The 22,089-nt window shown below is 38.5% G+C and overlaps 1 protein-coding gene across 1 annotated transcript in view; it reads right to left on the reverse strand.

The window, feature by feature from the left end:
* LOC311155929 (sodium channel protein type 1 subunit alpha-like) overlaps nt 1–18,451 on the reverse strand; it is a gene marked incomplete at both ends in the record, with an annotated part of 59,721 nt that extends 41,270 nt beyond the window's left edge. The window contains 7 exon segments of the mRNA XM_084209420.1: nt 4,147–4,419; nt 5,530–5,621; nt 6,140–6,268; nt 7,054–7,134; nt 11,491–11,498; nt 11,500–11,622; nt 18,188–18,451. Coding sequence (XP_084065546.1) covers nt 4,147–4,419; nt 5,530–5,621; nt 6,140–6,268; nt 7,054–7,134; nt 11,491–11,498; nt 11,500–11,622; nt 18,188–18,451 — 970 coding nt within the window.
* Between the last annotated feature and the right edge of the window lie 3,638 nt (nt 18,452–22,089).

The raw sequence follows: 22,089 nt of genomic DNA on the forward strand, positions 1-22,089 counted from the left end.
TGACATTATGAATTTCATTTGGCACTATTGCTCACAGCACTCACTGTTAAAATGCCAAAATTTACTAAAAATTCTGTCAAGCGCTCCTCCCTTCTGTAGATTCTTCCTTCTCTGATCACTGAAGTAAACAATGCTTTGTGAACTTATGTACACTTGTTTCTTAGATTAATTACAATCTATCTAAAAAAAATGTTCTCATAATTTCTTCAAAACTTCCTGATCAGTGTTGCTAGGGGTTTCAGTTTGTTGCTCACGAGCACTAGTGACAGTTATCAAATATGTAAACCCTGCAAAAACCCACCCAGCTGCCAGTGGCTCTGATGGCCATGGGTGTGCACACACTGCAGTTGTAGCTCACTGACTGTATGAAGGCCCTGACATAAAGTTAACTCAGACATAATTACTGCAGCAATCAGAACTTCTTAAGTAAGATTTTAAGAGTACATGACAAAATTTTTCAACACCTTAGTAAAATAAATTGGTTAAGTTCTGCCTAATCACCCTCTAACCTATCATACCAATGTCTGTGCAGTAATGCTGTCATTAAAAGACATTTTAGATGGCTTAAATAACAGACATTGACTTATCTCTTAGAACAAAGAGAGGAGAAAAACTTTGTGCTTATTAAGATTCATCTTGAGTGTATCCTTGAGAAGTGCTTTTCTCTTCCCCTTCAAAGCAGATACCTACAGTCTTGATTGCTGAAGTCTTCATTTTTGGAAGATTTATCACAGTACAAGCTTCTCCTGTAATAACAATCTCCCATTTGGTGACAGGCATAAGGATGTTTTTCTACAGGGTCAGACCATGTGTTACATTTCTGATGGGATCCAAAAGTATTGCCTCAGGTTGTCTGTAAGGATGGGGCAGGAACAATGGTGATGCTCCTCTGAGCGCCTCCCTAGCTCCAACACTTTTGAATCATAGCAACTTCAGGATCAAGGTGGTACCTTTTTTTGTTTCCTGAGACCATTTAAACCCCACATTGGATTTCTTTTCCATTTAACTGTCCTGTTAGATTCCCTTAAAATGATCTCACTTGAAAATGAGTGCAGATGAGTTTCAGCTAGATTCTGCCTGGGCTGCCCAAGCCAGGCTACTACAGGCACTAATGCACTCTGAGTCTGAGGAGGTGTCACAAGCTGCTGGCTCAGCACATATGGATTTGCTGCAAGAAGGGACACAGTGCCTAGGCCAGCCTCATCACTCCATCCTGGGAGGAGAATTCACCATTTGCAAAAAGGAGTCTTTAAGCTGTATGTATAGACCTTGTTCTGACACTTTGCAAAGGACTCATTTTCAGTGTCTAATGATGCATCCACATCTCACAGGGAATAATCTCCAGGGCTGTGCCAGTTGCACAGCCCTGCCTGTGGCTGCTGTCGCTCTGGGCTGGTGTGCATTGCAGAGCTGCTCTGTGCTGAAACACAGCTGTAAACAGAAAGCTGACAGGATGCTGGCCACAGCTGACCCTCAGGAAGCAGAGTTTATTCTGCCTTATGTCAGCTAATCGTGATTAAAACATGCTGGAACATAGCAGCTTGCTGGGAAGAATTCAAACCTGCCTTGATGTGGTTTACACGGAGCAGTCAGTCCTGATCAGCACTGCAGCAGCTGAACTGAACTGCTACAGCAGCTCTGCATTCAGGTTCTGTGCTTCAGACAAGATGTGCTCTGCAAGGCTGCTGTACTTGCCAGCTCCACAGAAACCAGAGCCACACAGGCTTCCTCTGAGTGCACTGATACACTTGGGCAAGTGCTCAAAATATTATCATGATAGGAAAATGTTTATAACACACAAGCTGAACTGTATAAGCATGTATATCAAAGAGAAGTGAAAAATCTCTCATTACAACAGTGGTGTAAGTTTGACTCCTCTTTAATTGATTGGGAAAGGGGAAAAGCTCCCTGATAGGTGAGCACCTAACTTCAAGAAAGATTAAAGCTGTTTGAGTAAGCATAGGGTGTAATATGAGAAACACAGAGAATGTGTTATTTATAAAATAGATTGTGAGATACTTTTTCTCAGAAAAAAAATTGCTTATGGAAAGAAACCTCAGCTTATCTGGAGCTAAGTTTATCAGAATTCTTATCTTGGAAAAAGAAAAAGGGGGGGAAAAAAGTGCTTGATTCATTAATGCCAGGAATGCTTACATAAAGACCCTCTAAGTGGTGTTTCCAAAAATGAGCTCAGTGGTAAAATTAGGGCTTACATGCCTTTTTCTGCATAGTATACCCAAATAATGGCATAATAACTTCCATAATTCCTACAAAAGACACTGCCATTGCGCTGCTCTGAGCTGCAGGTAAAGAACAGCTTATTGCCCTGTGAAGCAGCTGGTTTTTGCATCCTGTCTGCCCACCCACATGCAAAAAGAGAGCAGGAAGCTGTGAGAAGATAATTTTTCTCTTTGAAACTGCAGGTAAGCAATCACAACCTTATTAAATTCATAATAAGACTTGTAATTTCATTATAAATTTTATAATACATATGAAATTCTGTAAATATACCAAAGGCAGATGTAGCCATTCAATTAAGTACTTCCTGGAACAAATTCAATTGAGCTTTATTTTCAGGGGGCTTCAGGTCTTCTTTAAATCAAATGAAATCAGAACTTAAGTTTAGAAAATCTTTGTTAAAAAGTCAGGAAATTAAGTTTGGCCTTGAAGTCTAGGCCTTCATTAGGAGACTGCTTAGACTGTCATGCCCCATAGCATGGGATCTCCATGAATTCATATGTTCAAGTAAATTGAGTTTCACAGAAAGATTGGTTTAAGAAATTCAAATTATAATCCATCATAGTCATTGATTAGCTGTGTGATCACAGTTAGAAGCTGTCTCACTTCTATTCAAAATTTTTCTGGCTTTGACTTGCAGCTGTTGAACCTGTTATATCTCTGCCTGCTAGATCAAAGATATGTCTACGATGAAAATTCTGTTCCCCATGGATTTTTTTTTTAACTGTGATCAAATCACCCCTTAAACCTTCTCTTTGATATGCTAAGTAGGCTGAGCTCCTGGTCTATCTTGGTATAAAGCAAGTTTTCCAACCCTTTAATCATTCTGCTCTTTTTTGAACTTCCTCCATTTTTTTCAACTTTCTATCTAAATTGAACTTTATATAGTATTCCAGTAGCAACTGCAGTAATGCTAAATACAGAGGTAATTCTGGTCAATAATTTATTTATGTGAACAGGATATTATTTAGCTTTTTGGCTGCAGACTTTTAGCCTTAATTAGTCAGTCCTGGCTGCCCTGGAGTGCCTTCAGAGCCTCAGCCCCTATATGGTTCCAATTGCACTTTCAGTTTCCCTGCAGCCTTACACATAAGCTGCTGTGGCAGGCTTTTCCAGAGCCTCTCTGGCACTATTTTTCCTGTGTCCCCATGTTGTTCTTCATGTCACTTTTATTCTCATGACATAACACTTGCAAACACACTATTGCCACAGCAGGTGCTCACAGAAAGGAATTGTCTCTGGTGTGAGATTAATCTCTTTTTCTCCTCCTTTTTTCTATTCTTTGCTTGTGGCTTTATATTAAGTGACCCAATAACATGCATGTACAAGCTTAAAAACCAGGCAGCTGTGCAGCACCCACTCAGATCAAAGGGCACTCCAATTAGTGCTAATAGCTCTGTAAGAAGGAGCAACCTGAAGGGAATTTGAGGAGATGATAATGAAAATCGCTGAGATGCTGTGGGGAAAAGTGTTGTGGTCACTGCTGCATTGGAAAGGACACCCAAGTGAGGAGACTCATCTGGAGACCCCCACAGCTCCTCTTTGCAGCTGGTCACTGTAATATCTTTTCCTTTTGTATCTCTCTCTCCCCTTTAGTTCTTAATGTGCACCTACAGTCTCTATGCAAACCTATCTCATAACATGAACTGTGAGCACTGAATTTTAACACTTTTCTGTCTTAGGAGAGATGAGAATTTGGCAGATGGAGTTGACAAAAGGAGCTATTTCAAGTAGCAAGACCATGTTCCTTGTTCCTTCTTCCATGCAAGCCTTTAGAGCAGATGTATGAGAGAGAAAATATTTCTCTGACTCTGTCTTAACAAAATGTATTGTCCCTTCCCCTCCTTCTCTCTAAGAACTGGGTCAGCCACAAACCACTTCAGTGAGAATACTGCAGACAATACTTACTTTCATCTTCAATGTACCCCTTCCAGTCAAACGGAGTCACTGTTGAATTCAGCAATGTACCATTTTCACCTATGGTGCTGTTCAGCTGGGAAGTAATATTTGTTTCCAAAGTAAAATTTTCTGGAGGCCACTGCAGGCATTTATTCCTCAGGTTGCCCATGAACAGCTGCAGCCCTATCAGTGCAAATACACTCAGACAAAACACAGTCAGGATCATCACATCTGAGAGCTTCTTCACAGACTGAATCAGGGCTCCTACAATCGTCTTCAGGCCTGCAAATAGAAAGGAGTTTTTATTCTGATGTTGGAAACTTTTTCAAAGCACAAAAATTACAATGTCTCCCAGAAAAGTTACAGATTTCATGCAGAAGCCCAAATACATGATTGTAATGTCTGTGAAACAACATTTTTGTGAAGAGCTTTTTCACTTGTGAAAATGAATAAACAGCTGAAATTTATGTCCACTTGAAACTGTGAATGGAATGAGTTGCATATATTTCAAAACAACTTGTTTCAATGATAAAACAAGCAATTATTTTTTACTCATGCTGTACACTGATCTCACGTAAACATCTTCTTTCTTTTCATTTGTCAATACATCTTGCTCCAAACCTTTACTACTATCAGTTTTATAACATACTAGATTTAGAAGACAGTAGTAAAAAGCCTGTTCAACAATAAATAGGAATAAAATTTAATGCTATAAAACTGGAAATGGTTTGGAAAATTGTAGCTTTTTTAAGATAATAAATCCCCCATGCAACACCCATGCTATTCTTTATTATCTTATTCCTTCATCTTCTCAGTAAGTCAACATTTCAAACAGTTTTATTTTTCAGACACAGATATTCACAAAAAATACCACATAACATCATGTAGGTAGGATACACATGGGTAAGAAAACTTTAGGGTTACTAATACTTATTGAATGTGGAGAAGGAAGCTTGACGTCATACGATGCAAACCACACACACTGTGTACTGCAATGTCTCATGCAAGGATCTGTTAAACTCAAAGGCTGATTTCAAAAGGAAAGTGCTCATTTTCAAAAGCAATGAATCAGAGATTTCAGTGAATCCTGATATCTTCTGATTCCTGCTTTTTTTGTGGAAAGCAATAAGACTTGTATTTAAAAAATATGAATTCTGTTTCAGTGAATTAAAGTCAGCCTCAGTGTTTAACCTCGCTCTCACCTGGAATGACTGATATTGTTTTCAAAGCTCGGAGAACTCTGAATGTTCTCAACGCTGAGACATTGCCCAGGTCCACAAACTCTGTCACATATCTGTAATAGGGGAGTTCACACACAAACACAATGACAGGATAAAAAGGAACAGTTGGGAGGTAAAAGGGGCCTAACACCTTACACCAGTTACTTCTTACCTGGAATTACAGAAATAGTTTTCAAAGCTCTCAATACTCTGAAAGTTCGAAGAGCTGAAACATTGCCTAGGTTTACAAATTCTGTTACATACCTGTAGGATTAAATCACAGTTATTCAGAATTTAGGCAAAGTTTATGCTACTTACTTGGGTCTTTCATCAAGACCGCTTTGGCGTTTTTAGCAAAAACTTAAACAGCAACAGTCAGAGGTTTACCTTTCACTGCAGTTTGCCTTGCATTAATATACTTTCAGAGCCTTCAGCTAAATTAAATGTCTCTGAAGTGAATCGCACTGATTTTACTTTGAAAGCCTAAAATTTATCTAGACTAGATTGATAAGTTTGGAGAATGAAGTCAAAGGGAAGCTCCTTTTCTGCTCAGAAAAAAAAAAGCAGGACATGAAATTAGCCTCTCTAATACTAGCTGTACTAATGGCTTCTGCAGTATTTATGTTTACATCAAAATACGCATTTTTGAAAGTGAAAATTGTTTTAGACAAAAGTAAGTCCATAAAAGAATTTCCATTTAACAAAATTGGTATGTATCGATACTAATTTCATGCCCTTTTTGCCCTTCTCTTTCCAAGAAACAGCAAAAAACGAGAACTTACGCAAAGGTAATGACAGTGAAATCAAGCCAGTTCCACGGATCTCGTAGAAAAGTAAAATCTTCTAAGCAAAAGCCCCTTGCAATGATTTTTATTAGTGACTCAAACGTGTAAATGCCAGTGAAAGTATACCTGAAAAATATAGGAAAAGTTAACTGAAATAAGTAGCAATATTTTCCATTGGTATTCTGACAGAAATATGATCAAATGAAAGGATTTTTTATTTCACAGCCAGATAAGAAATACAGTAAATAAGCAATTACTTCTAAAATGCATATATTAATCAGAGATACTTGTGCATTGACATGCATTAGTTGTGCTGTTGAAACACAGCAGTCCTGATCTTGTACGTGAATAAAAATACATAAATCCATCAAATAAGTAACAGATTAAAATTTATAGGTGACATTCAGTTCAAAAGTATGCACTACTAGGTCCTTTACTGTTAAGTGAGAAAGCTGTGAGCATAAGTTACTGGATACTGAGTCACCAACATGTAAAACACCTGGTATTAGCTCTAAAGAGGGAAGGATGCAAGTGTGCACAGACTTCTCATTCTCACTTTAGTAATACTTTTGCTTGTATGCAGCTCTTAACTGACATGAGCATTGAAGTGCCCATGGTTCTGCTATGAATGGAGGGTAAGAAAGGGTAAAAACAATGGGTAGGTGCTAAACCATGGAGAAAACTAGTGGAATCTCAGTAGAATACTATCTTTAAACTATTTTCATAGGTTTTTTACCCAGTTATTCCATTAGAATGAGATTCAAATAATTACTGAACATTTCTGCATAGTTCAGAGAGGAAATAGTCATAGTGCCTCTTGATAGCTCCTGCTAGCACATCTTACTGCAGTTACTGGCATGGAAACTCCTAGAGGAACAGACAAAGAGATATTGAAATAATGTTCAACTTACTCTACATTCTTTGTCCAGTCTGGAGGGTTACTCATGGTCATAAATACGCAGTTGGTCAAAATAGTGCACATGATAAGCATGCTGAATAATGTAGGTACAGTTAAGGAAAACACAGTAGCTATTCACACAATATCACATCAGTCATGGCTTAGGTACAGTAAAATACTGCCACTTGCACAAAACTTTTAGGCTTTGGTAAACACTGACACACATTTTGCTAAACCTCGTATTTTTCACTTTAGTACATTAGACTTTAATATTGGTCTCGAGTTGTTGACAGTCTTATGTTGCTTTGCTGATGTCCTGATGTTTTGTTTTCAGCTGGTCCTGAAAGGAGATGGCTCTCACACCCTGGGAGGTAACATCAGTTGAGCAACTGCCAAAACCAAAATAGCGTGCAGGAATATACAGTTTGCCGTAAGTACCTGACTGAATAAGTGTTAGTCTTTTACTTTACTTTACAGGCTTGGTACTAAAGAGCTGGCATACACAAGGGGAAAAAAGTTTCCTCTATTTTCCCAGAGTCAGAACCGAGCTGAGTCAGTACCCAGCACAGCCAGTCTGTTGAAAATACAGAACAAAACATAGAATAAAGTTTTTAATTGCTGAAGTGAGTGCATTCCATGTTTCCCTAACACCAGCTGAATTCTTCAATCAGTGAAACAGAAATCCACAGAGAGTTCAGAGATTAACGTGAATAGTTTTCTACCATTACTTTTGGTCCCTCTCAAAACCCAGCAAAATCAGTTTCTGTTTCTACTAATGCTATAATTTGAAAATGCTTCAATAGTTGCGTCAATTGCTGGAAAATCACAGAAAACTGGTGAAGATTAGAATGAAATTAATTTTTATTTGATGTTCCAGCAAGGAACATTTAGGTACTCTGAGACCATGAAACCCAGACTAACAGCTCAGAGGGGCTGGTTCTAGGGAGGTGGGAGCAATCCACTGGGGCTTCATGACATTCAATGCAATGTCCTTTGTCCACCAGATCCCTTCCTCTTCAGACAGTGCAGCTCTTTCTTTTTTGTGGCAATAACCTCAATTCAAACGTTTAGAAATACTGAAGTACCCAAACTAGACAAAAACCTGGCTCAAAATGGCCACATGATGGCAGCAAAAAATAAGCGCTGCTACACATTTATACCAAATGGTTAACTTATTTTTCCTCTAGTCATCTCTCTAAATTATGTATTCCTTAAAAGTCCTTGCATCACCATAGCTGGCAAAGAAAATAGTTTAAACTAAAGAAAGCTCTTTACAGCTAAACTTGTATCTAAAAACCCAGGATTTAATTTTTTTTTCAATCAAGTAGATAGCATTTGGTTGTTTGGGGTATATTTTTATACCATCAAGAAAAAAAAAAATGAAAAAAGAAAAATAGCACCACGATCTAAACTTCTCAGAAAATTTCTGCAATCCTTAAGATCTTTGCTTAGAGCAGCTGAAAATTAGAACTTTAGCAAAACTTTTCAATAAACACTCAAGTCAAAGGGAAGGAATGAGCTGCCTGATTGCCACAGACAGAGGTGTGCCCTTTGCTTAAATGGCTGATCCAGCAGTGGACATTTTGGTATATTTCAGTAAGTGACTTCACCAGTTTTAAAGATCATGTTGCCATACAAACTCTGTAGAGTAAAACTCATTCAGGGCCTTAGAATAAATTATTAGAATGCCTTACAGTGTTTGTCATCACAATCCACAGACTGGTCTGAAGAGCCAGTTTTAATTAAGTTAGGAAATTGCTTTTATTATAGAGAATCCATTTTGAATTCAAGCTGGAGATGCTGGAGATGCGTGGCTGCAGTTTCAGCTGTCTCATGAAAGAGTTAGAGAAGTGCAGTGTGCTCTCAGGAGAGCTGAGCTTTTACCCCTGTGCAGTGTCTTGTGTCCTTACAGCTCAGTACCCTGGTACCACTCATAACCAGGCCACAGGTAGGTCCTTGCACATTGCTCACCCTTTGCAAAGCCTGGCACGTCTGGCAGCCAAAATCACCAAAGTGCTGTTCACTCTGAAAGGAGCAGGTGCTCCTTAAGGGCTGAAATACTTAGAAATGTAGAATGACTATTTCTCTTCTGGGAATCTCAAATGTAGCTGACACATTCAATGTCTGTGCATCTCTCCTGTCCTATCCCACATTTTGAGTGATTGATTTACAAGCTCAATATTCCCTTAATTTACTATTTTATGTTCTATAACAATTCAACTGTACACATGGAGAAAAAAATCTGATCTATGATGACTTCTTCATGGAAATGTACTGCCTTTTTCCCATCCAGGCATGCAGAGGCACCACACAGCCTCAAGCTAATCAATTACAGGAGCAGCTGAAGTCTCTTATCGACTGTGTGGATTGGTGGAAGATGAAACAATTGGGAAAAAATCCAAATATTGCCAACTGGTTTCACAGCTACTGTCTGGCAGTCAGGCCACACTGAGGAATACTGTAATTTAAGCTTCCAGAGCCTTGCACAGGAACATTTACACATTTTCTCTAGAGCACCACCCCAATTCTTTCTAACAGAAATCTCTAACACTCTGCAGCTCCAACCATTGCCACCTCCCTTTTTTTGACTGCTCAACACTCTACTTATTCTCACCTTTTCTTTCTTTCCTATTAATTGCCAAAGCCTGGCCATCTCCCATCACTCTTGTGCTGCCTCCTCAGTTCCATGTTCTACCTCAAGTCTAGTCAGGCAGGCAAAAGAGAAGAGGGAAAAAAAAAAAAGAAAAGCAGACTAGCAGGAGATGAGTCAGCAGAGAGAAACTCATGCTGTTACCAGTTTCTGTATTCAGAGCTGCAGTAGGTACTGGCAGTGAGAATAATTGCAGGGAAAGTCTGGGAGCACTGACACACTCTGTTTCTCTGCAGAGCAACATCTGCTCACGTGTCTGGGCACATGTGATCAGAGCACCCTGTACAGAGGTTCAGAGAATTTGGAGGACAGACAGGTGAAAGTTTTCTAACCAATGTGCTAGTTTCATTGTGCTCAATACTTGTCTTTAAACACACAAAGTTAAGGGCACATTTCTGTTACAAAGGCCAAAATGCCAAACGCCTGACACAAAATGTGGAGGAAATAGAGTTTGTCTATAAAAATCAGAGGATTGTTGAAAATAATTATCAATTTTACCCCTCATCTTTTTTATGTAGGTTGCTAATCTTGTATAAACAGCTGAGATTTGAACTGTAAAAAGGAACATATTTAATGGTTCTTAGGCAAAACACTTCAATATTTGCAGTGTTTTTACTATAATGAATATTATTTAAAAAATAGAAAATTACAGAACCCACACATCTATTCTTATGTTTTAGATTAAATAAAACCAATCCTATACCTATATCTAAGATAAAAATAACTCCTGCAATAGTTAGCTGGTTGTAAGAAGAAATCAGTCCATATACTGAAAGAAAACCTTTTTCTATGATAGAGTTAAATTACATGATCAGTTCATAGATGAAGGAAAAATACTGAAATGACATATTGTCTATTGGAATTTCCTTTGTTCTTACTGTCATCAAGACCAGCTGGATACTCTTTGAAGACAATTAGCAGAAACTTAAAACCAGGACCAAACTCAGCAACCAATATGCCAGTGAAAAGCATTGCCCACAGCTCAGCCAGATGCAAGGTTGGAAGGAATTGCAAACCAGTGTCATGTGAAGGAATGAGCATTCATTGGAGGCTGCAGTCTGACAGAATTTGGCTGTGTTTTCTCACCATCACCACCACTGTGTGTGTAGGTCTCTGTCAGCTCCCTTAGCTACTGTCCCCAAATGCTCCCTAACTCCTCTCCAGCCTGACACCTTCCCCTTCTCTCACGCTGCTTTAACTTCCCAGAGCTCAGAGAAAAGGGTGCTCTGAGCCAGCAACCATCAGCCTTGTTCCTTACTTTTTCCAAAGACTTAGGAAATTCTGCCAGCAGTCTCTACTAATAAGGCTTCTGCATTTCACTACTTCTTCAATGTTAAAAGTCATCCTGTCACACTGAAATTTTCATTTGGTAACTACATTTCTCAGTCCTGAGGTTCTGCAAAGAAACCAACTGCACCAAAACATCTCCCACTAGAAATTCCCATCAACCTGTTAGGACCACCAGGCAGCACTCCCCCATGTCAGCCTAAAACTTCACCTTGTGCACCATCCCACCAGTTATGGTCCCCCAGTCTGTCCACCACCTGCATGTACAGATGCTTTGCAAACTGCCTGCAGAAATGCTGCCTGTGCTTTCTGGCAATGTATTAAATTTGGCAGAGGCTTCTGGTGCAGCTGGGAGGGTTTGGGAATGTGAGAACCAGCCTGCACCAGCCAGGCTTCAGGCACACTGCTGCAGCAGACTGCAAAGTGATCTTGAGGATAGCCCCAGAAGGACCCTGAACCTTTCTTTATCATTAAATCCTTATCTGTTTTCATCATTTCATTTTCAACAACCACCAAAAAAGGATATGAATGTACCAAAATTTTAATAGCTATTTTTCTAAGAGGGTTGAAGGGTGTTAAAATGTACAGGGCAGAGGTGGCACTGAATCGGAAGATTGCCTTCCCTTTATTCAATACTATAAAGGTCTGAAAAAGAGAAAGAAAAGACATTTTATCAGAGTTTATTCACTGTAGATTCTCATGTAAAAACTGTTACAAGTAAGCAATCACCAATATTGTAACTTTTTGAACAGTCAATACAAAAAAATCCTGAATAATTTTTCAAATAAAGATTATTTCCAGTACTTACCTGATGACTCTAACATATGAAAATGCAATAAATTCAATTCATTAATGTTTTTGTTTTACTTCTTCATTAAACAAACTCAGTAAAGAAATATTCCTTTTCATGTGTTTCTTGTAAATAAAGATGCATAAATGATTAACTGAAATTGTAATTTTATTTCTGTTTTCCCCCAGAAAACTCTCACTGTTTGAAATAGTACAAGTAGGGTGTGGTGTTGCATTCCACCCTACTTGTGGGCTTTATTTAGTCTTACTAACTAGAAATCCTTCTGACACTGATTTGTTAGGCTATCCACTTGTTTAGTTTTTGGGGTTTTGTCCTAAGGAGAGAGGGAAATAGCAGTAACACATCCAGCCATATTTAGGTAGGTCTCTGAGTACTGGAAATCTGAATACACCTTACTGGAGGAGAGCAAGAGACAATCCAAAATGATCCTCTTGCACAATTGTGGTTTCCAGCTGTGAAAATTTCCCAGAAAACACATTCTTTTAAAAATTAGCTTTTAATATCTATGGAGCTCATCAAATTTAGAGGCATTCAAGCCTTACTTCAGAGGATTGTAAAAGACTCTGTAGGTTAAATGTCTCAAATCCATGAGCCAAAGATAAACAGTATTAGAGCAAACCCTGCAAACACTGCTTTTCTTCTGCTGCAGGATATCATAGCTGCACCTGCCCTAGCAATACAGCACACCAAATGTGGGCTGTCGGGGTCTTTTGTGTCACTAAGGTGCTCTTCAACTGCAAGATCAATCAGAAGAGAATCAAAAACAGGGCAGGGAAGGAAGATTCAGTAGTGAAAGGGACGATGAAAGACTAATAAGCGAAATTCAAATTAAACTAAAGGAAAATTTCTTAAATAGCTTTTATTGTTTTTTGTTTTTTCCATTGTCAGAGTTGTATATTTTGCACATAAGCTATGAGACAGCCTCCCTGATTTTTTTAGGTTGTTGATGAAATGAGCTGTGAGTAGAATTCCAGTGCAAGTGTAGACAAGGGTATGTTGGCTTCCTCTGGTGTCCATGACATCAAGTATTGCTTCAAGACCATAAGCAGGGAACTACATGACTATCTCCACAAGGTTGGCAGACAGGGCAAATATGCCAAGGAGGTTCAAGGAGGACAATGCTTCAGTCTGCTGAGATTTGGAAAGTTTAGAATGTATGGACTGTGAAGTACAGATGCAAATGTCTGGAAGCACACAGGAAGTGGAGAGAGATGTGGAGATGGGGCTTTACTGAAGGCAGAGGAGAAGCAAGGATTAAACTGTGAGGAAAAGCTGCTCCAGTCCCTGAGCTGTCCCCCATCACAGCTCTACACAGAACACCTCCTACAAACCAATCCCCCTAGGAGTAAGGGATACTACCAGGCAGACTCTACACTGTCTTGAGTACAAACTCAAGATGTATAGGAATGTATATGATATGTATATGATTTCCCACTTCTGCACAGAAATGGAGAAACTGCCTGTGAAGCTGAGGACAGCCTCATGAGCTGTTTCCAAGTTACACATCCAGCCTGGGCTCACAGGTAACAGCCTGCAGATGACCTGACCTTACATGAAGCTTTCATTTCAACTACAGAAGCAACCAACCAGATGAATGACTTCTTAGCACAACGTTTTAAAGCTTCACACCCCAAGGGGGAAGGTGAATTTCCTCTGCCAGGTCTGTCCCCAGCCCCCAGGACTCACATCTCAGACGCCTCCAACTCATGCTCTTTTTTGTAGTTATGAGGTAGTTGACAAAATGCATTAAAAATCACACTTCCTACTAACTCTGTATTTAAGACTACTGCACCTTCATTTAGTCAACCTACATTTTTTAAAAAATCTTTGAACACATATTTGAAAGCATATTAAACATACATCTATTTTCTAACATGCCTTATGGAAAATAACAGCATGCTGGCACAGTTCCAGTTTCAGTTGGAAGCTGCTGCTATTTTAGCTGTTCTACTTTCTGCTGCCCTGCATAAGCAGAACCAACAAGACATAAATTCCCTACATCAGTTTTAATTTTTCACTCCAAGCATCTTTGTGACTTGGGCTTCCAGAATGACTTTGTTGGTCCTCTAACTTCTAGCCTTAAATATGAATTAAAACTGTACCTTATTTCTGAAGGAGGATTTTCATTAAAGAGTAGAGGTAAGAGCTGCTATGCCCTATGTAAGCTCTCTGCTATGCCTGCTAAATCTCACTCTTCTCAACCCAGATGCAAGGCAATGTGTAGGCAGTGTGGACGAACATGAAGGATTGTACCCCAAGCTGTCAGGACAAAGTAGACACACACTAAAAAAAGCTAGATCAATTCTAAATAAATTGTAACATGAATGCTTTTATATGAAGGATTATGTATAGATTTCAGGCCTTATGTTTTATTCATTTTTATAAAGGCACTAAACTGACTCACACTCCAAGTGAGTGCGAATATAAATTCAGAGTTCCCTGAAAGGAAGTCCCTGATTTGCTGCTTTTGCATCTGTAACCTAAAACCCAATCCATCTTCTGCCATATTGAAATAAAGCCAGAAACTGAATTCTTAGCAGGGCAAAGGAGGAGGAGTGTTTTGAGAAGATGTAGCTAAGAGAGAAGAGTCAACACTGAATAAAGATAAGGTCTCTGAGAACCTCTTGGGATAAGGAGTTCCCAAAACCTTATTTCTCCTCTCCTTCCTCCTAGTTGGCTTTAAATGTAGTTTCTAGAGGGCTGGATTTAGTGCACTTTGTGCTACCCCACTGCATTTCCACCTTCTGAAAGACAGGAGCAGACACAACATTGAGCTGGGTCCTCAGCGTCTCTGGAAAAGCTCCTGCAGCAGCTAGAACAGGACACTCGAGGCACATGAGAAGTTTCCATTTCTTGGGTTTGTGGTTATCTTTTGAAACAAATGTTTTCTAGCAAGTCCTTTTTTGCTTTGCTAGAACTTTTCACTTAAAAATTATTTCACAACTATGAAAATATCCAAAATCAGTAGCGCATTCACCTTTGCTGGTGTAATAAATTGAAGCAATTTTACAGAATCTTTTTGGGTTTTTTGCAAGCCAAGACACATCTGGGAAACCCAGGAGTCAGTGATTTGATCAGATTAGGGACTGGTATCAAATGGCAGGAGAAGAGGAGGCATCTTTGCTGACAGACATCATTCAGATCCTTCTGGCAAGGCATGGAAATAAACAATGTTATATCTCTACCACAGCAGGAGGAAAGGGAAGCTTTACCCACTCTAGTTCCACCTATTCTCTCCCTCCTCTTTAATGTAGCAGCCCAGGTTCAGAGGAAAAGAGCCAGCCCTTAAATGTGAAACCAAGTGGACCAGGCTTTGATGCATGCCCGCAGGTCAGGATCTTAGGGGATTCCAGCTGCTCTGTTCTCTGCAGACAATGGAGGGAACATTGCTGATCCTCTCTGATGGCAGCCTGAGCATGAGCAGGCAGGCACTACTGCACTGGGAACACATGGATTTGCACTCATACAGAAGCAGGACACAAAACATGAGTGAACTTCTTGTTCACTTTTAATCAATTTTGGATTTAAAAAGAGAAAAAAGACACTGCAACCCTTTAGGTTGCTAAATCTCACAGTTCTAAAGTCCAGCAATATTGGCCACCACAGCCAGCAGCATTTCAGTATAATGAAATCATAAGTATAGGAGAACATGATTCTATTCTTTTACAATAATATAATTATGTTTCAAGGGTACAGTTGCTGGCTTTCAGGCTACCTGTGATACAGTGCAAATCAAAAATACTATCAAGTGTGTAAACCTGCTATAATGGGCTGTACTACTGTCAAACAGCAGTTATCAATATTTTCCTTTTCCTTTCAACTTCAGATTAGCATTGAGTACGGATATGTCCTCTTTTATGGTAGGTTTTGCACAGAAACACGCTTACAAAACCGTAAAATTATTAAACCCGTTTGATTTTGCTTCTCTTAAAAGATTTTTTATTTTAACTTTTCATCTCAAGACTACGTCAGGCTCAAATTAGGGCTCTCAAATCAGCTCGAAATATGTATTTATTTCTGTCTTATTCTCTATTAAACTGCAACAAATCATGGCACACACAAACCTTATGCTTAGAAATAGCAGTCCCAAGGATGGAAATCAAACACTCTAGATGACACAAACATTCACTGCATGAAAAATACAGTAAGCTTGATCAATCTTGGTATATAGAGAAAAAAAAACCAAAAAGCAAGAGAGATGCAATATTTGCATATAAGGCAAATGATGGATGACTTCATTAATGACCCAGGCTTGTAATTAAAATATTCCTAAAATTCCTATACAGCCTTTCCAAATAAACATAGTGACCAGTGCTGTGAGCAACCATTTGTGTTCCCTATTTGAAAGTCTGGAAGCCAAATTTTCAGGTAGTTTCTGTCAATAAATCAACTATAGTTTATGCAGAGATCTTAATAGAGCTCTGAAAAAAACAGTGGCATTGGTTCATCCTCTACCCTTGCCCTAACCCTTTTGCAGGTAAGAATTTTCCTTTATTCTGGTGTTTTTCATTAGATCCATTTCAGATAGATGCTTCACCAAGGAGAAACACAACATCTCTCATGATTGTGCAGCAGTTGTCACACTGTCACTTTGGAGAGGGTGTGCTGATGAACTTCTTGGCTTAACAAGATGGAATTCAGAGAGGGCTAAAGAAGAAGCTGAAATGTTAAACATTACAGAGATAATTACATTGAGCTCTCCTAAGCATCTTCCTAGAGATGTTTACTCCTCCTACAAGCTTTTCTCAAATTATTTCTCCTTCTGAGACTTGCAAGAGCATCAACTGCTGCCAATAGTTTCAAAATACACGTGAAACAAGACAGAAGTATTTCCAGACTTCACATAGAGCTAGATGATAAAATTTAGAAATTAGATATTTTAAAGTTAAATAATTAGAGGTGAAAAATTGAAATAGGTGTTGATTTTCTGTTATGAACATCTGTTTTCCTCTTACTGAAGGAAGAAAAAACAGAGAGAATTGAAGCATTTGAGAAATTTTTGCCTTGTCTTAGACTGACAGGGCTGTTTCTATTTTTGTCCTGTAGAAGATTAAAGCACGTGCAGAGAGAGAATATGTGGACTTCAGCAGAAAGAGGAGAATCCCAGAGGGAATGTGTTTGCACCATATATATTTAGTGTGCAAATAAAAAGATTCTTCCTTTCAAATAGTACAGAAACTTGACTGAATATGCTCAGCTGGTTTCTCTCCATTTCTTGCAATTCTATCACCAGACCTGGCTGATTTAGTAAGTTTTTGTGAAAAGGGACTGAAGGGACTTAAAGGGTCTTCCATTCCCAAGGGTTTGAGAGGCATATCTATCATAGGTCATGCCTATCATGCATCTGTTTTCACTGCCAGAAAAATAACACAGACTGATTTGGCTTTAAAGGTCCAGGATGAGCTGTGGGCAGGTAGGGATGAAATTATATGGAATACTGTATCATAAACAGACACAATTAGTACAGAAATCCACAAGGCCTGCTTTTATAGAAACACATCTTTTATCTTTGTAAAAGTAGAACTGTGATTTAAAGATAAATCTTCATATGCTGTGAATGGCAGATAAAGGCTCTTTCAGAGGCACCAGATAATAGAGATAAAAAAATTGTTCTTTCACACAGTATTTTCTCTCTTGTCAAAATAGGACTCATAAATCACATGCAATTTAGCAAGCTGAGACACTTAGAACACAGTAGCTTGTGAAAGTCAAAATAACTCCTATGTTAATATTGACAGTTTTTACAATCATAGAATGCAGTAATTAAATTATCACACAATCTAGCTACAGCTATATGACATGACATTTTTCTGCTGCTTATAGGCTGTGCAACAGGACCATTCTGAAAGGATTCCAGGCCTGTCCAAGGCCAGTTTCACTAAAACTTTAAAATCAGTTTTTTATACTCTTTTTGTTACATTCAGTGCTTATCTGTTTGTTTTCCTATTGATTCCATAAATTTCCTAAGCATTTGCTATCAAAGCAGATTATTGTGAACAAAATATTCTATGCATCAGCTCATGCTGTCAGTTATAAATCTGAAGAACCTTAGAGAATTTTGGTTACTCGATATGAATGTATGTTCATTTTTAAGAAGTTCTCAAAGTATATATGTACTACATATCCACATCTTTGTGTGTGTTACATATTGCTTGGAATCGAAGATCACATATTATGCTTCAGCTTTGATATAAGTGTTCCTTTGATATAAAGTCAGTTATGTTAAGGAAATAAATTTTGAGGTAAATTAAAAGAAAAGGGTGAAAAGCTAGTAACCATTAAGGCAAATGGCTGAAAATTAATATACTGAAGTACCAAGCTCTATGATCCACTCCAAGAAAACAAAACGAGCTTGATAAGGCACTGCAAACACTGGCACAGGATTGGTATTAGACTCACTTTTTTATTGATGTAATATGGGTCCATGTCTTCCAAGGGCTCAGACACCATTCCTGGAGGTATGTCACCATATATAAAGGGGAGTGTTTTCCCTGCCTCCAAGTCACTGTTTGGTTTTGGCCCATTTTCATCATCGTCTTTGCGATCTTGTTTAGGGTTCTTGGCTTTTTCTGCAGCGATGCGTTGTTCAATAGCTGCAAGAGACTCTCTGGTGAAGTATTGGAAGCTGTCTGGTCCTGGTGGTACAAGCACTGACTGCTCCATCTTTTCATCCTGCACATTTTAATTACCATTTATTCTTCTGCATAGGAAAATGCTAAAAGAAAGCAGAAAATAAAATTCAAATGAACATGTTGAAATCACCAAGTAAGAAAGATGCAGTAGTTATTTTCAAGTGCAATTGTTTTTCTATATTGAATTGTTAAAAGACACAATTTGACAATTACGTAAAGAAAGACAAAGTAAGCAGTTAGGCATTAGTAAGAAGCACTTGGGTCCTTCTTACACTAGTTATTGAAATTGTAACAATTTCTCAGCTTCAGGACTATGCTAGTCTATTACTCCAAACAAGGAAAAGTATGACAGTTAAGAATAATCAAATACATTCTTTCCTCATAACTCTAGTTATATTATAATCACACTCCTCTGGAATCAATCAGGATTACACTGGTAACTATAAATAGAAAGTTCAACAGAGCTAACACAGAAAATTTCACTGAGATCAGCAAAAGTATCAGAAAACAAGCACTTCAAAACCAGAACTTCCAATTAAAAAAAATCAAGCCTGTATATTATGAAGTATTAAAGTAATGATTCCAAGTAAATTTTTGTATGGGAAGTTATTTTAGATAAGAAGAAGATCAATTGCTGAGTATTATTTCAGCTTAGCTGTTACTGTGTCTGGTTCTTTATAAAATATCTGTAACTGGAAAATTCTGGAAGTATTTTAGTATACATATTTATTTATACATTGAAATTGCAAAAAAAAACCTGTTAGGAAGAAAAAAAAAAAGAAAAAAGGAATTCCTGTTAAGACTACAGATCTGACATCTTCCATGCTGCTGGATAAATTTCTGATGACACCAGACATACAAATGAAATGCATACTTGGGCTCACAGCGGTGCATATATCCCTCATGTCTGAATGACTTTCAAACAATCAAGGTGCAAGTTTCTCTCTGTAAAAAAATTAAAGTGAGCTGATCTCACACCAAACACGAAGTATTCACCCATGTAAACGCCCATGCCAAAACCAGTTGTGTACAGCCTCCCTTCTTTCCAAGGGAAAAGGAATTATACTGTTCTGTCCCCATTGGTGGAAGGGGGGAGGATATAAGAAAATGTACCTCAGTTAAAAGGGATTTAAAATCTTGCTTTTATCCACATAGAGAGTATCCTCTAGACAGTCCCCAGCTCCCTATGCCATGATTCTGTTTACTTCTGTGAGTTACCACGTCTCTCACTTAAATATTGAAGTTATAAACTCACTATTTGTACACTCTGACACTGTTTCTTAATGTTCAACCACACCTTGTGGGTATTGGGAAAGAAGGAGAACAAACTATCAGCCACATCACTGAATTTGCTGATCTCAAACTGATCCCCATGAGGGGCACCACGGTTTAGAAGACAGATCTTGTACTGTTATCCCAATGGAATGTGGGACCCAGCTGCCGGTGGATACCACTCGCTACGTGGGCTTCGGGTAGATACAGAGATGAGAGGGACAATCAAGGCCTCTTCTCTGCTCAACTCATTTGTCAAAAGAAGGTACTAAGTCCTCTCTCCAGCAGCCAGCAAAGATGAGACCTGAAACCCCAGGGTGCTGTGTCAGGATCACCTTTTATCTCACTGAAGGTCCCCACCTGGCATGCAGGACAAGGATTACCTCAGGATTTGCCTGCAGGTGCACAGAAACAAAATGCTTCACAGCCATTAGTTATGTTGCAAAAACATTTGATTCAGCTACTGTGTTTATAGACCAAGTTTGAAATCAGCAAATGCTGTGGGCTTTTCTAATAATATGTGTATTTCTTTATATAGAAAGGAACTCCAGGTTATTTTTATATAATTAATCCTAGAATGTTCTCAGGTCTATCAAATGTGCATGGAGCTAGCTAGCTACACCTTTAGATGTAACTAAATCTAAGTAGGCTGTACTTAACAACATCTTTCAGGAGGCTTTATGAAGATTACCTACTTTTTATCCTCTGCTTAACAGATTAGAGGATGATATTCCAGATACGTTTTCCCCTTCTTCATACATTTCAATGACTACAACTCTTCAGAATTGCAAAGAGAAATCTTCTATAAATTTAAAAGTCAATACTAAATACATACAGAATTTACTACAGTCTTAATCCCAAATCCCTTTCATCGGTCATATGGCAGTGCTTAACTACTAGGTTTGTATTTCCTTTACTACAGTAAATTGATTTATTCTCACTTATATATGATGGGGATGGATAAAAATTGATACCAGACCAATTAATCTACTGCTATCCTTCTGATTTCCACCAAGTGATTTATTAAATATTAATTGAATAAGTACAGATTGCTTACATGATCCAAACGGGCTTCTTTTTTTTTCTTTAGCATAGCACTACTAATTTAACATAGGAAAAAAATATAAGAATACCCAAAATATTAACTTCTTACCAAGTTCTTTCCTAATCTCTTATAAGGAATGAGGGTTTTTTCCTTCTACATTTCCATGTCTGTTTGAGTGAACTTCTTATGAGCGATGTGAAACATTTCAAATTTTGGAAAATAAGGTACTCAGAACACTTGGGAATAGAATCAATTTTTCTTCTGATATTTCCCAGGCAAAATATATTCACATACACTTTGCAGTATACATTGTTGTAAGCCAGCTAACTGCAGAGCACACTCAGCGTGCAGGGGGGGCACCATCTGCAGACCACAAGCAGAGTGAGTCAGAGGCTGTTCAGCTGCATGTGTGCAACTGCACAAAGCACAGGGATCTGCCCAAAGGTGGCAAGTGTGAGGCAGCCAGAACTGCCCTGGGTTAGCTCTGCACACCCAGACCAGCCGGGTGATGCACACACCATCACTGCCCTCCTGGCTGTGAGCTGCTGTGCACATCCAGTCATTTTAGATCTGTGCATTCTTTGAGAATAACTAAACTATCAAACACCCTTAGAGCATCTGTGCATTTTTACAGTCTTCAAATTTCATCTAATTAATTTTTCTAGGCAAAGTTAAGGGACATATTGGAAATAGATGGAGAGATGGCATCTTGTCAAACAATGATTTCAAATCAATTACACACCCCTTCTTGAAAAAGTCAATTAAACAATACATAACTCCCAGAAACAGAGACAAGCTTGAACAAGATTATTTCCATCTAGTACTGTCAGCTTGCGTATCCTTCATACCTTCATAAGAAGAGTTTCTGGAGGGTTTGGCCAGGAGGACCTCAGCATTCATGTAGAACTACAGTGCTGCAAATACTCAAACTTTGGCAAGTGAATTTCTTTATATTATCAATACACTTAAATCTGACACTGAAACATGCTTTGATGTTTGATCTTCTGGCATAACAGCCACAAATTAAAATTTAACTGCTTCAAGATAAAGATAAACTAATGAATCCACATGTAAACTCGCAGAGCCCAGATCTCTATTATATAATTTGCATCATTTATTGGCACAGCTTCTCATTACTTTTGATTCATCAATGAGTCATTAGGATTCTTGTCTTCAGCATACAAATTAAATATAGTTTACCTTCCTCACAGTGGGGATCTGTGGGAGGAGAGGAAGAAAGTTGTGGGGAGCCACTCCAGTTTTGTATGTGCAGCCTCAGAACCAAGCCTGTGTCTCTCCTGCCTGTCTCAATCATAGGGTTACTGCAGGCAGCAAAGGTAGGTGGGATATCC

This window comes from Fringilla coelebs, assembly GCF_963513975.1.
Source record: "Fringilla coelebs genome assembly, chromosome: 7".
NCBI classification, from domain to species: Eukaryota; Metazoa; Chordata; class Aves; order Passeriformes; family Fringillidae; genus Fringilla; species Fringilla coelebs.